Genomic DNA, 14,863 nt, shown 5'->3' with positions numbered 1-14,863 from the left:
GTTGCTATTTACACAACAACATAGTAATAATAATAATAATAATAATAACAATAATAATAATTTTAGCAAATGGGACAGCCTGCATCATCCTTGTTACATGTCATAAATAATTCTAACAACAGTTTTTTAAAAATATAAGGAGGGAGGTGAGGAAAAGAAAGGTTGCTTGAGCCCCGGGGGAAACATAGGAATCTATCTGAACTTACTGTAGTTGCAGCAGCATAAGGTCAAAAGTCAGAGATCGCCAAAGAGTAAAGCTAATCAAGGGTCAAAGGAAAAATAAACACATTTACATCATAAATAAATAACCATCTCGCACCAGGAGAGCATTCATGTCTTTCACCTCAGGATACGAAGATCCTCACTTTTTTTTTCTTTCCATTTTGTTACTGGTGTTTTTATTCAAAGCTTTGGAAAATAAGAAATAAGAAAACGAAAAACAGACAGAAAGAAAAGCTAAGGAGCTTTACGGACATGCATTGTGCTGATGTACCAGCAGCTGTGTACCCTGTGTCGGGCTTGGCTCACTGAAAGATCCCCTGAGAATGAAAAAAAGGGTGTGTGTGTGTGTGTGTAGAAGGGAGGGGAGCTAGGCTTTACATGTGTGAGTATAAGGGCATACAGTATGAGGTGTGTATGCGTGTGTGTGTGTGTTGGTTTCAGCTTTGGTGGATGCACTGTGATGATGACTGATAAACATGTGCTGGCTCAGGGAGGACGCTCAGCCTTTAAATCTCAAACTTGTGAAAGATGCGTCTGTTTGCATAAAGCTGTTGTTATGCAAGCCCTCATGAAACTGGCAGAGGATGTTTCACTGTGTGTGAGTGATCAGAGATTGCATGGCTACTCTGTCTCCCTCTTCACACAGGCAAACAAAACAGTCTTTTTAGGTAACGCTTAAGCCCTCAATTGAAATCAACGAGTTCACGCTGCAGATGAGCGAGAACAGCGGTGCTGTCCTTAAAAGATATTAGAGGGGAGTGTGTGTCATCTTCTAGGTACAAAAAAAGAGGCAAAACTTGGCTTTAGGAGTATCATGTTGCAAGGATGTGAAAGATAATTTGACTAATTGTTACCAGAAAAGCAGAAAAGTGCATCTCAGGATCATACATCACTCTCCCCAAAGAAGGAACATCACATATTGCTTTGCTTGAATTTGTTGAATGTGTGTATTCGTTTGAGTGTGTGTTCATAAATACCATACAGCAAATAATAATAATAATTATAATTCAACAAAAGAAAAAAGAAATAAATCCACAAAACATTATATTATTTCTCATTACCAGAATGAACCAATACAATAAATTAAAACTATAACTGAACAGAAGTCCATTAAAATTGCTATATATATTCATATTGTATATATAGTATTCGTCTGTCTGTAGTCAGCCTCTCAGGTGCATGCTCAGCGGCGACCATAGGTGGTGACTGAAAGGAGTGGGAGGAGGCTCGGAGGGGGTCTAATAGCGAGCTGAGGGGTTATTAACGCATACCCTCATCAGCATCCTGAAACCTCAGTCCCATCACGCTGTTAACACTGGAAACAAGGGAACAAAGTCAGGAAAGGCGCACTGTGCTTTAGGAGGGGGAAACACTGCCCATTCTTCAATTAGTCTTTTCATCAACAAAATGCAGAGGATCCTTCATTGTCAGGGTGCAGTACCGCCTTAATATTAAGTCCTTTGGATCTCTCTGCCTTGTGCTGTGGCGATGTGAGGATATGGTGCTGTTAAGGAGTCCTTTATTGTTTTCCCTGTAGTAGGCAGAGCCACTGGGAAGGGGGACAAACGGAGCCGTGCGAGCTTATGAGGCTTATCGAAACCGGGGTGAAGCGTCGGGAGAGAGAACATCGGGCTTGGTTCAAATCACAAGCTATACACCCACTGAAACACGCTACGTTTGACCACAGGCAAGCAGTTTGTGTCTCAACTCTGTCAAAATAAGGGAAGATTTCTATATATTAAGGATGCAACATTTGCCCTGGGTTGTTTCATTTTGTCTGGGACAGAGCTCATAAACATAAAGAGTTCAGTACCTAGATTTGTCCTCTTTACCTCCCTCCCCCCCAAGATTTTTCTTCATTTTTGTACAAGAGTTCAGGATGGTTATGGTCTGCTAAGCACCACATCTGAGGCTCTGTCTGTCCAGGTGCGAATGCTAACCTTTTCACATTAACGCTCAGCTTGCATTTGTCCTTCTCTCAACTAGAGTCTTTAACACTGTCTGTAAGGGGAGCTTAAAAAAAATCCAATAACAACTCCTCGGCTCCACCTTGAAGTCCTCTTCCTGCGCTCCCTCTAACTAGGTCCATTTTTGCCCCCACGGGGCAGCTCTGATGATGTTCATTATCTGTCAGGATACCTCTATGATCTCCATGCTCCCAGAGAAGCTTGACTGCTTCCCGATTTTCCCCAGTTCTTCCCTGGACCTTGTCTCAGAGATGCCCTCCTCAAACTCCATCTGACAGCTGCGCCGCTTGAACTGCTTTTCAGATGCAGCCCCACTGTTACTCGAGCTGGTGGACATTGTCACTGCTGAAGACGACGAAGAGTCTCGGAGGTCTCGCTGCGTCTGTGGTGCTGACGGCTTCTCCCTCTGGGATTTGTCTCGTAACCGCACACCTTCGCTACACCCAAATGCCACATACGCCGAGCTGCTACCGAACCTCACCGACGACTCCTGTCCCCCCACCTCTCCTGCTCCCAGCTCCATCTCTCCCTGACCACCTTCCTCTGCTCCAAAGTGCCAGGGAGCATCTGCAGTCGGGGTGACTGGAGTGACGGGGGTTGTGGCTTGGACAGTGTCTCTGTGTTTGGTCCACATAGCCCCAGAACCCACAGTGGGCAGGGAAGGTAATGAGAGGAGCAGGGAGCCCTTTATGTTTTCTTCCAGGCTAGGGCTCTTGTGGTCCAGCAGCAAGTTGAGGGACTGCGGAGGCTGGCGTGGTTGGGAGTGGATCGGCGAACTGCTGCAGTTTTGTTTGGTTTTTCTTCTGGGTCTGGATGAGGAAGAACCAGAACGATGGACTCCTTCACTTCCACTGAATCCCAAGCCTCCTATGCTGCCCCCACTGCCCGGTGAGGGGAATGGTGAATCAGAGGAGCTGGGGCTGTCAAGGACGGGAGACTGAGAACAGACACCATTGGAGATCCCTCTTCCTGGGCTGTCAAGCTTGCACAGCTTGGGGACGTCTTCAGAGTGTGTGGGTGCCAGGTTGGGGCAGTGGGGACTGTTAGGGGAATAGACAGACTTAATGTCTAGGGAGAAGGAGCGTTTGAGTCGATTAGTGTCCATGATCCTCTCTGCAGAGAGGTGCAGGCCATTGAAGCCTTGCTGGAGAGAGGAGGGTGACGGCAGCTTGGGTTCTGGTGGGATGTGTGGCTCTGTGGCGGATGAGTCACAGTTGCTGTGATGACCATTCATCTCGAAACCTGTGATGACTCCGTTAACCTCTGAATTCTGCTTAGTGTTGTTTTCAGATTTCTTGTCATCGGAGGTTAAAGCTTGGAGTAATCGCAGGCCCTTCTCAAACTCCAGCAACTGACCCAGGAAGTTAAAGTTGGGGGATATGGACGGTCTTCTGTCCTTTACGAATCTGTCAGCAGAAAAAAATAGGTCACAACTAAGCAATTGTGTTCTGAAGTGTGGTAATGGTTTTATAAGAAATCCCATCTGAATTCCTAAGATTAAATAAAGGGCCTATATAAAGGGTGTGAGCCCTTTTACTGATTCACAATACATAATAGTGTGCCAGACTTGTCCTGACAGGGCAAAGCTAAGCCTTTTGTATAAACTATGCTTGCTGGCAGGGATCTAAGAATTAGATTCCACCTGACAACAGTGAGATGTCTTTCTACTGGTATTGACACCTTAGCTCAGCTCTTAATGGATGGGAAGCGCAGGTGTACCTGTAGGCATCATCTGACGATAGGCCCATTGTCTTCATGATGTATGCTATGGCGATGGTTGCTGAACGTGAGATTCCAGCCAGGCAGTGCACAATGACTCTGCAGTTTGATACCTTAGCTTTGTCTGTTGAGAGTTGGAAACAAATAAGTATGAATATATAGAACTATATGAAAATACATGCAACACTGCATATCACTGACAGGTCTCCTTTTTAGTGGGACGTCTCAGGAGACAATCAGTGTCTACTGAATAAAAACTGAGACATCCTGAAAGAGTACAAGAGTTCATCTAAGCAGACAATTTATCTATAGTACATGTGCATGGTTAATAACAGAATATCACTGCATCCTTTGATGCATAATTTGAGATTAATTCACTTCCTCATCTCCACATGTCCTTCAGGCCAAACACAAAACACAGAACACGGCCTTACCTATGAATTCGTTCGTTTTGTCCAGCCATGGAAGTAATTTCTCACAGTAGTTGTCATTTACTGGGATGCGCATGAAATGGCTTTCGCTGATAAAGTCTGGCTTGGGGCAGGTGTTGCTGGCATTCAGCACATAGGTGATACCATTCTGAGCCATCAGATCCTGCAGAGAGGGACATGTATGTGGTTTAGCATCATGCTTTATTGCGAGTAAGAGCAAGTCAGACATTCTTTACTGGCAAAATATCCAAAATAAATGATACCTTATTGAGGACGTCTTTTTGTGATCCCAAATAGAGGTGAGGCAGGATGCGAGTAGGCCCTACGTTAGCTACAGGCAAGCAGGGCTGGGACAAGCTCATAGGTAGAGCAGTGGCAGGCTTCCCTTCACACAGGCCGGGGAAACAGGAGGAAAAAGCTGCAAAGCCTCCTGCAGGGAAAGAAGAGATGGAGAGAAGCGGTTAGGCATATGAATGGTTTTCCATTTAGACACACACAAACATAGACACACTGGGAACTCTGCAAAGACTTCCATCAGGAACACCGCACCATCATTAGCAGATGCTCAGTAGTCTTTAAAAGCTGAATCTGGGCTACAATGTCTGGGTCCCTTTAGAGCAGCAGGAGCTGGAAAAAAAGGGGCTCTCTGTGCTTCTGTGAGTGAGCTAGGTTAACTGCTGGGCGGCCAGGAATGCGCGTCTGGCCCTTTAAGAGGCAGGCGGCTCCACTTTTGGCATATGTGTATGCGTGCGTGTGTGTGGCTCCGTTTCCTGCATGAGCTCATGTCCTGTAGCAGAGGATTGCGTCAGGCTGAGGGAATGAGAGAGGCCACAGGTGCAGGGCCAGGACAGAGGCCCAGTAACATCTCCACTGACAGCTGAAAAGCACACACACACACGCATGGTCAAACACACACCCACACACGCACGACAGAGGACGAAGAAGATATGATCTGAAGAAATGATCTCATACTGTTGCGGTCAATATATGCCCAGTATTCACTCTCACTGACATTAACACACTCTCCACTCAATTTACACACACACACAAGTACCCATACTCATTAATAGTCTGCAGTACTGCAGTTGTACAGCTACAGGGAGGGGGACAAGGAAAAGAGGCAGGGGTCTTCTTTGGGTGCTGACCTCGCTGAGGAGAGTGGAGAAGAGAGGGAGTGCTTCAAGGAAACCTTGAGTCCCAGAAAGACGATTAGAGCCTAATCTAGGTTCAGCCTTCCCTGACCCAATCCTGGATGCAGTGCATGCACACACCTAAACACACACACACATACATACACATTCACTTAGTGAGAGTGAGTGAGACATGACATCACTATCCCAAAGTAGCACACACAGCACAGTGCAAGCAGGACGCTGCTTTCCCCTGTAACACACACCCAGCTGCCCTACTCGAGTAACAACAACTGGCAAACAAACAGACGCACACATGTGGAGCACACAGTTTCATGTGCATGTACCCAACAAACAGGAGAGCTGCACAAAAAGGTTGTGTAAATCCACAGAAGATAGCAGCTTTTGGTATGTGGTGCTATTTCACAACAGCACAGCTTCTGAGCAGTGAGTAGGCTGGGTGCATCCCGATGACCTAGTGCTATTCTGGGTGCAATGTTCCTTTAAGAGCAAAGTGAAGAAGGCCTGTCTGTTTCCAGCTATTAATGGCAACCAGCGGAGCGATGACATCAACAGTCCACATGGGTGGTGGAGTGTAGAGAGGCATTTGATGCAGAAGGAGCAATCGCACAACTTTCAAGAGGAGGCCGAGGAATTGCTGCCATTACGGCAACAACTCTATGATCAAACCTTTTCTTGGCCTATACAATGTAGACTAAACAGACAGAGTGTGGCGTTCACACTAGACTGTTTCTCCATAGCTTCTCTCCCTGCAGCGAGCCTACGGGCAGTGCTACAGCACTGATAATTGATAAAACAGAGGGAGGAAGGGATCTCTGAAGAGTTTCTTTCCTGGTTTCCTAGTTCCCAGGCTGCTGGTGTGGAAAAAAAAAAATTGCACTACATATAGCATATACTGCATCTGCGTGAGGGAGTGGTATGTTCCTGGAGACAGTCGGATCAACAGGAATAGCTACATCACACAGCAAGCATTTCCTTTTGTATGTGCTTACATTGTTGAAGAGTTGTTAGAAGGACTGAAGACAGGACATTCCACAGAGGAGACCGCGTGTTTATGTGTGTGTGTGGGTGTGCAGGGAAATGAACACACGAACAGAAATATTCTGAATTGATTGAACTGATAATTCTAGTCCCGACTAATGTAGCACGCCTAATCTCGTGTTAAATAAACACAAAAAAAGCACAAAGTTGGGCCAACTACAGTTTGCCTGTGAGTGAGTAAGGGGTTACTGGCATGAAGGGTGACTGAAGTTAGAGATAAGAAAGCAGGACTGAGTGTGCCTTCTGGCTTTTCGAGTGCCATTACAGCGACATTACGTCAACACAATTACAAACACCTTCCTTGTAGTCAAAGCTTTACACGGTTGGTGCTAATGGACATTAGTCACACAGGAGATAGCGTGTTACTGTCACCTCGTCACCTGACCTTGCTCTACTTAGGGTTGCCAAGACAACAAGGAAAAGCAGTGCTGTTGATGACAATTTGCTTCCCCTCACCGACACCACCCTGCTCCAAATACTGTTAAGAAACAAGGGCATATGAGCACACTGATTTATGCACACATACACCAAAAAACCTAAAAGATGTGGCCTCACATTCTCCATTAGAAAAGGATGACACATCCGTTCATTCCTATCTAAGCACACATATAAACATACTGTACACTCACACTGAGGTCACTGAAAATACCCTGTGACACACACCAGCCCAGCTGTCTGTGAAGATGACATCAGAAAGTCAAATGGGAGAGATGAGTTCACCTTCATGATAAACAGCAGAAACTGACACCCTACATTAAACTCACGAGTTCAATTTCCCACAGACATACCAACCTAAACCTACTGTTTTGTTTTTGTGGAATAAAGACCAGAGCTTCTCACATTATTGTTCAAACACTGAAATCATGAAAACATACTCTGGCAGGATGTGACTAAATTCTGAACATACTCTTTAAAAGAAGAAAAGAAAAGAAAAAAAGAAAAAAAAAGCAGTTTGGGGAGTAGGAAAACCCACAACCGGGAAAGAGGGCACTGTGTCGCCATCGGCAGCTCTCAGCAGTGGTGACTTCCTTTTTCCGTTTTTCTCTGCCCACTTCATCATTTAAGCAACTGCTTATTTTCCTCTCTCTTGCTCCGTCAGAGGCGAGCACTCAGGCCTTTCTTTGTTTGCCGGCAGCGAGCAGCAGTCCCTCTCCTCATCAGTCATTTCCCACATCTAAATTAATACCCAGCTTTCAGTATGAAGGCACGGGTTACTGTTTCGCTAACGTGAAAAGTGTGTATGTTAAGCAGATCAAATTCAGACTCTTCAGAGCTGTGCTGCTGCAGAAAACTAAAAGATGAATGGAGGGTGGAATCAGCGGCGATGCTGGCCGAATGAACAGAGGCACACAAAACACCTGCCTAGAAGTTATGGTTTAATGGGATCTCTGCTATTACATCACTGCTGTTGGTACAATTGACTTCCTTGCCAACACAAGCTCACCCCCTTTCTGTCTGTGTGTGTGTGTGTGTGTGTGTGTGCTTCAGTCTCCGTTTTACTCTTTTACTTGTCTGTTAATGGAGAGGGGGGGCAATACACAAAGCAGACGTGTTCATGCACACAGACAAGCTTTCAGGCCCAGGGGGTGGGGGGGCATTGAACGACTACCCCACTCCCCCTTCATCATTTTTCTCTTTGGCTGATATCAGGGGAGACATGACGCCATCCTCTGTGCCCCTCCAGCTGTCCCCTCCACTATGAGGGGACATTAGCATCTCAATGTACCCGTTCCCCTCCCCGCCTCGCCCTCCTAACATGACATCATTGCACACATGTCCCACTTCAGCTCCACAAAGGCTGTGCTGGGGCCTGACGATGCAATGAAAGTGTGTGCGCTTGTGGGTTTTTGTGACAGAAATGTGTAGACTGACAGAACATGGATGAGATAGTAAGATGAGGTCATCGCTTTCATGCACAGCATCAGCTTTATGATGGCTGGGAATGAGTGCATGATATTTACGTCACATTAGCTGACGGTTAAACTTCATTGCTCTTTATCTTACTGGACAGATAGCAGGAATATTCCACTTTGATCAACTGCCGTTTCAGCAGCACTGTGTTAGTGCAATAAAAGACCATAAACCACCATATAATTTAGCCTGCATTGACAAATCTATTTCCACAGAGATGTGTTAAAGTGCTCAGTACCTGTGACACATATAATTCTATTTTCATCTGCTGATGGCAAATGTGTGATCCCCCACCCATCCCAGCTTTCTCCGAGTACATGAATTTGACACTTACAGCAGCAGAATCTGGTTGTGTAGAGATAAGCTGTACATGCACATGTGCACATGTGAAGAGTGACAGGTGCAGATAACTGCTTTGAGCCGGTGCTCTAAAATGCCCTGCGTGTACCGTCTAAATAGACGTACATCTGTTATCCAAAAGGTTCAACTACAAAACCAGCAAAATTATTTGAGCAAATGACGAGCTTAAGACATATTTTGTGTAACGTGCACGATGCCGTATTGTCATATAAAAAGGATTTTTCCATTGCTCTGCATTGCCTCATTGCTCTGTGTGAAAAGGTGTTATGTTAAACACCTGCAGTGCACACTGCACACATATTGATAACATAATCTCCACAAGACACCATTCTGCAGAGAGAGCGAGTGAGCAGGAGCGAGAAAGAAAAGCCAAGAGCAGAGGAAAAGAAAGAGAGAAAGAAAGCGCCTTTGTGATAATTTTACATCTCAATGACCACAGGCTGAGAGAGCATGAGCACTATGTCATACCATGGGTCACAGCTCTCATCTGCCCCCCCACGAGCTCTTTTTCTCTCCTCTTTTTCCTCTTCATTGCTTCTCATCTTCATGATGTCATCTTCTTAATCCCCTTTCTTCCTATTCTATACCTCTAAACAAATTAAGTCCAAAAACAAAAGATGGGACAGCAACTCTCAGGTCTGGCTTGCTACGCCTAATAAATTCTTTTTTTAGCCTGATGTAGAATCCCATCTCTCTAATAACTCTTAAAAATTCACTTCACAGCTGTGTTTCGTTCGGGTAAAGCCTGAACTGGTAAATACCTGACAGTCCACTGTGTCTTTGTACTGCAGCGCACAAACTATTATCAGTGGCTTTCCACCTTGTTTGCACCTTTTCTGCATGTATTCAGCAATCGTGCATTTCATAGCCATGCAACTCAATGCATATCATAAATCACATTCCATCTTCTGCATGTATGCCAAACGCACAGGCCTTCAATCCAAACATGTTGCATCTTATCACTTTGCACCCACACAGACACACGTATCCCTTCTCCTCCAGGTGAATACACACCTCGAAGCTCTCTCCCCTCCTTCATCCGGCGGACCCTGATCTTCAGCCTCATGTCTGTGTCCTGCAGGTCTGGCCAAAAACAGTCCTCTGCTGGGGCAATCACCACATCCAGAGGCATCCCCCAGAACGCACTCTGTTCTCCTTAGAAGAGTGACAAAGGTGAGCCCACTGAAAACCCCAAGTCCACAAAACTCCACTCAAGTCAAGTTAGCTGTTCCAGCTGGTCCAGGCGGTGACCCTCAGCAAACGGACCCAGCAGAACAAAAACTAGTCCAAAATGTCTGTGGACAAGCTCCTCAAGTCAACAAATGGCCAAAATCCCATGCAATGACCACAAAAATTCCTAAAATTCTCCTGCGTCAATATTTGGTAATTCTGTGGTTTTCTGAAGAATGGTGGCCACAGAGAGTGCCAGAGAAAAAACAAAAGTGAGTAGCCAGTAACGCCTGTATGTAAACGCCAGTTGTAATCTGCCTGCAGCTGGTTTACAGAGCGTCTGTGTGTTCCTCTGAGCGCTCTCTCTGTCTCTGTGAGTCCACAGCCAGAAGAGCAGCCCACTATTGTTGTGCCGCTCCACTCTCCTTTCCTCTCATTCGCTCAGTCACTGGCTTACACTCCTCCCTCTCCCTCCCTCCCTGCTCTTTCTCTCTCTGTCTCTGCAAAGAGGATGACGGAGCTGCACTCTCTCCTCGAGCTCTGGGGGTGAATGAGCTCACTTGCCGTGAGCTCAGACTCTACCCAACCTCCCCTCCCTCGTTCTCCTCTGCTACCTCCCTCTCTTGTGGAGCCAGAGCTCCGTCATAGCTAATGTCTAAGGCATGTAACCACATTCCTTACTCACCCAGCAAATATGCGGCCACCTCAGGGGCCTAGCTACAAAACAGGCCTCTATCAGGGTAGGATGGAGGCTAAAACACAGCTAACAAACTGTTAACAAACAGCTATGTTATAGATTTAACTGTCTTTGTTCTCAATGAAAGAGAGGAGAGAGATAATGCTTGGCTTTTGGGAGCCTTTCACTGACTGGCATTACTTCTCTTTGTAAATGCCGTCATACATAACAAACAGAATTTTTTTTTTTTTTACATGAACCGTTTTCCTGTTTTCTCATTTAATTCATTTGAGACATCAGGGATGATTACCTGATGATAATTATATCATTTCTACAATAATTACAGACTCCTACAGCTATGCAGCACTATCTATTACTGAGTAGAAACTAAATACCTACATTAGGTTGATTGCCTTAAATGTACTGCATCCTCTTAGCACATTACGCTTACTGCAGGAGAGGGAATTAAGGCTGTGCCGGTGCACTGACAGCTGATTTGTCTCCCAAGGTGAGGGAATGTATGTGACTTCACTACTTTTCCTGCACTGGTTCATGTCTAACATGTTTGTGTTTGGACACTGCAATTTTGTCTGGAGGATGTAAAGGTAGCGAGAAGAAAGAAAGCAAAAGCAGAGCAGAAGTATGGAAAAAAGAAAGAAATGAAAGCAGACAAAAGAGGAAGGGAATACTAGAGGTGATGAAAAGACCAAACAAGCTCGTGGTCAGCCAGCCACCATCCATTTGACAGGCCACAGACTCCTGGTACTTTACTATGGAATGACAAACACGTGGGCCACAAGTCCAGTTATGGAAACGAGGCAGTAAAAAACTTCACAAAACTACTGGAAGAGACTCAGTGTTAGCAAATTGCGATGTAGGTACAGCTGTTTATCGAGTTATTAATATGAGGCTATTGTGTTTGTGCGTTTCTGCAATAAATCAGAGCATATTCAGACTTGCTTTCTCTTCTTTTTAGCACACGTTTATGCCAATCAACCTTTGGCTGGAAATAATAGATGTATGGAAACAACTGTGTTTAGGCCAGTTGACCGTCCTTTCTATCTCTTCTGTCCCATGCTGAGACTTCACGGTGCACTGATTACATTCAAACTAGGTCAGATGGACTTCAATGACATAAAGTCACTGCACTGCTCCAAAAAAACAGAGAGAGAAAAAAGGCAAATAAGCTTATACAAGATGTCCAGTTAGGGGGCCAGCTGCATGCTGACTGACCTCATCTCATCACTGCAGACCCCTGAATGATCACACATGGGTGAGAACAGCTTTACGTCATCCTCTGTTCGACTGCAAGAGAGGGCGCGAGAGGAAATGGGCCTAATGATGAGCTTTGTGAAAAATGCAGACACTGGTTTTGGGAGAGTGTCAAACTATGAATAAACACAGGTCACCCCACAATCACCATTTTAACACACACTCATGCACTGTTCTCCGATTTGCATCTGAACAGGTGTGGCATGCCATGGTGGTCAGCTGGGGTCGCTACGCTTTAAACCCACAGATCGTCACCTCAGTTTGAATCCACGCCTCGGCTTAGTTGTTCTGGCTGTGTGGCTCGAAGCCATAAAGTAGCTTTGAAACACACGAGGCTCTAACACCTGCAAACTCTGAGCAGTGGAAACCGACAGCAACAAAACAAAGTAGCTGCTGGCTGATGTTTTAATGGCCGCAGAGTTCCTAAAGCAAATACCATGCTGTCCTCTCCTCCTCCTCTGGTCCTCAGCAGGGTAACAAGGCTGAGAATAGTAGATGTGTTAATTAGAGGATTACAGCCAAGATGCTATAAATGACAGCCGAGCCTTCTTTATTGACTGCACATGTGTGCCCCGCAGCTACAGAAATAGGTGGGATGGTCACTTTGCTCGCCCCCTCCGCTGAGATTCTCTCTTAGATTTAGAGCATACTTTTATGGTGCCGAGCTTGTTACTAGGGCGACGCATGTTTACACACACATACATACACAGAGCCCAGCCAAAACTGATAATGAGCAGTCGGTATGGGAAGGAAACGGAGAAGGTGGGTAAAGGACGAGGAGCCCTGGGATGTCCGAACTGACTGGGAATGCCTCAACGAGAGATGGTGGTGTTGGGTTGATTGAAAGGAGAAACACGACCTTTGCACCTGACCACTGTAGAGAGTTGTGAGGATTATAGAGCTTGTAGTTCTGTGCTTATATGTTGTAAATGTATCATAAATGCAAACATACTGCATAGTGCAGGGCTCAGTCTGAACTCTAAACCCCTTTAAATGTTGCATAAAAGTCTACGTTTATTCCCCTTAAGTTAAAAAAAATGACTAACTTAACTTTTGCCGTGAAATTGGTCGGTTTTGCACAATAAACCAAATCTTTATTACTGAACAAAAGGTAATTACTGCTAGTACACAGTTTTACTTTTCACCACATAGATAACAAAGACTAGATGGCCTATGTGGCCATAATAGGAACATAAAGATAAATTAGTTAATATTCTGAATCTTTCTTTAAAATTATTTAATAAACTCTTTGAAATGTCTTTTAAAATATTGAATTTTTTGAAGTTAAGATAAAAGCACTAAAACACATTCTAGGCACTGAAAATGTATTAAGCTTAAATTATGAATAATTTGATATTAATAATTAATGACTAATTATTTAATGGACTGAATGAGTCAACTCTACTCCAATATTGTTCTCTTTTATAACTCAGTATAAATTTAATATATGCCTTTTTGTTTTTGCACCAGCACAAATTTAAACATTTATCACCAGCAGCTCATCAAAAAAAAAACATAATAAAAATAAACTGACACACGTATACCCGTAAACTCTGTTTGCACTGACTTGCTGATACAAATATTTTTCTTTAATATATTTTGTCAGAGCTCACCCCCCCCCCCCTCTTTCCACTGAGACAGGCAGCAACAGGAGCGTCACTCTACACCGTGGATCATCTGTCAGGATATCACAGGAAAGAGAGACGTCATCCTCTGGATAGGGCAGGTTAGGCTGATGAAGACTGTCAGTTAATGCATGTGTGTGTGTGTATGTCTGTGTGTGTGAGAGAGAGAGAGAGCGGGAGAGAAGGATGACTGGTGCAAAGGTGAGAGAAAGGAGAGAATAGTCCTCCGGGGATAGGAATAGAGTAAATAGTTATTTGTGCCTCTGTGTGTAAATACAAGTTTATGCACTCTTGCACAGGTGTATGATCACTGCACGTGCGTGTGTGTGTGTGTGTGTGTGTGTGTGTGTGTGTGTGCGCGAAAATGTGTTGATAGTCCTGGTTGTCAGGGGATCAGTAACAAGGATGCTCTTGCAGTGATGTAATGCCTACAGGAGAACACAGCTGCCATGCCTGGGGGGTGAGGTAGTCACCAGGGGAGAAAGAGGGGAGGATGGATCGAGGAATGGAGCAATTGAGGGTGGGGGAAGTGCTGAAGAAGAGAAGAGGAGGGGGAGATTAAGTAATGGGAGGGTACTGGTGAGGAAGAGGGGCTGTTTGAATCAATAGGGAGATAGCTGAAATGATGCTGTCATATTGCCAGGGGACATTAGAAATGTCACCGGTATTGTGTGTGTGCTCATCTCGACTCTTTTTCAAACATCAATAATTGCACCACCATTAATCTGCACACACTACTGAGATTCTCTGTTCAGCTTTTTAAGAACAGAATAGTGTTAAACCTAAGTGTAAATATGTGAGAAGCTTTATGTCTTTGTTGCATATGATAACATCAAAAGGGTTGAGGAAGTGAAAACAGGGAATCGGAGGGAAGGGCAGGTGGTGGATGGTGGTTCTTAGATGCAATCGAGAGAAGGAAGCACAAGATTAGGGGTGCACTGATGCACCACCTGGTCATGTGTGAGGCTGGGCATGAGGCAGTCTCATCTCTATCTCCACAGCCTCGAGGGATGCTAGCTCATAGCACTCATTCAGCAGCCCCCCCCCCTACCCTCCAAGCCCCTGGAGAAGCTCAAAACCTGGGGACTACTGCACCAGTAAATCTGTCTCACTGGCAAGAAATTAGTTTAGACTTACTTTTAGACACTCACTCAAGCATTTCCACAAAGTATAAACACACACAGACACACAAAACGGGGAGAAGCTAAAAAGGGTAAGCTATCAAGCACACCAAAGGGGGCTTTCAGGACCAGACGGGTTTTCATAAACCAGATGAACTACTTAAAAATACCAGTTGGAGGTTTTGAATGGTGTGTGT

The 14,863-nt window shown here is 45.0% G+C and overlaps 1 protein-coding gene across 6 annotated transcripts in view; it reads right to left on the bottom strand.

Annotated features, from left to right (window-relative positions):
• Position 1: 1 nt before the first annotated feature.
• dusp8a (dual specificity phosphatase 8a) overlaps positions 2 to 14,863 on the bottom strand; it is a 41,961-nt gene continuing 27,099 nt past the window's right edge. For 5 of the 6 annotated variants that reach the window (XM_003447151.5, XM_005471044.4, XM_005471045.4 and 2 more), the window contains exons 4-7: positions 4,603 to 4,769; positions 4,343 to 4,502; positions 3,909 to 4,032; positions 2 to 3,595 (exon numbers count right to left, since the gene is read on the bottom strand). In XM_003447151.5, coding sequence (XP_003447199.1) covers positions 2,353 to 3,595; positions 3,909 to 4,032; positions 4,343 to 4,502; positions 4,603 to 4,769 — 1,694 coding nt within the window. In that variant the 3' untranslated portion in view covers positions 2 to 2,352. Of the gene's footprint in view, positions 3,596 to 3,908; positions 4,033 to 4,342; positions 4,503 to 4,602; positions 4,770 to 9,816; positions 10,524 to 14,863 lie in introns of those variants that run through there. The other variant, XM_005471046.4, reaches the window with a different exon arrangement.

The sequence above is a fragment of the Oreochromis niloticus genome, linkage group LG7, assembly GCF_001858045.2.
Source record: "Oreochromis niloticus isolate F11D_XX linkage group LG7, O_niloticus_UMD_NMBU, whole genome shotgun sequence".
NCBI lineage: Eukaryota > Metazoa > Chordata > Actinopteri > Cichliformes > Cichlidae > Oreochromis > Oreochromis niloticus.
Note: the sequence above shows the minus strand (reverse complement) of the source record. Positions and strands in the feature narration are given on the sequence as shown.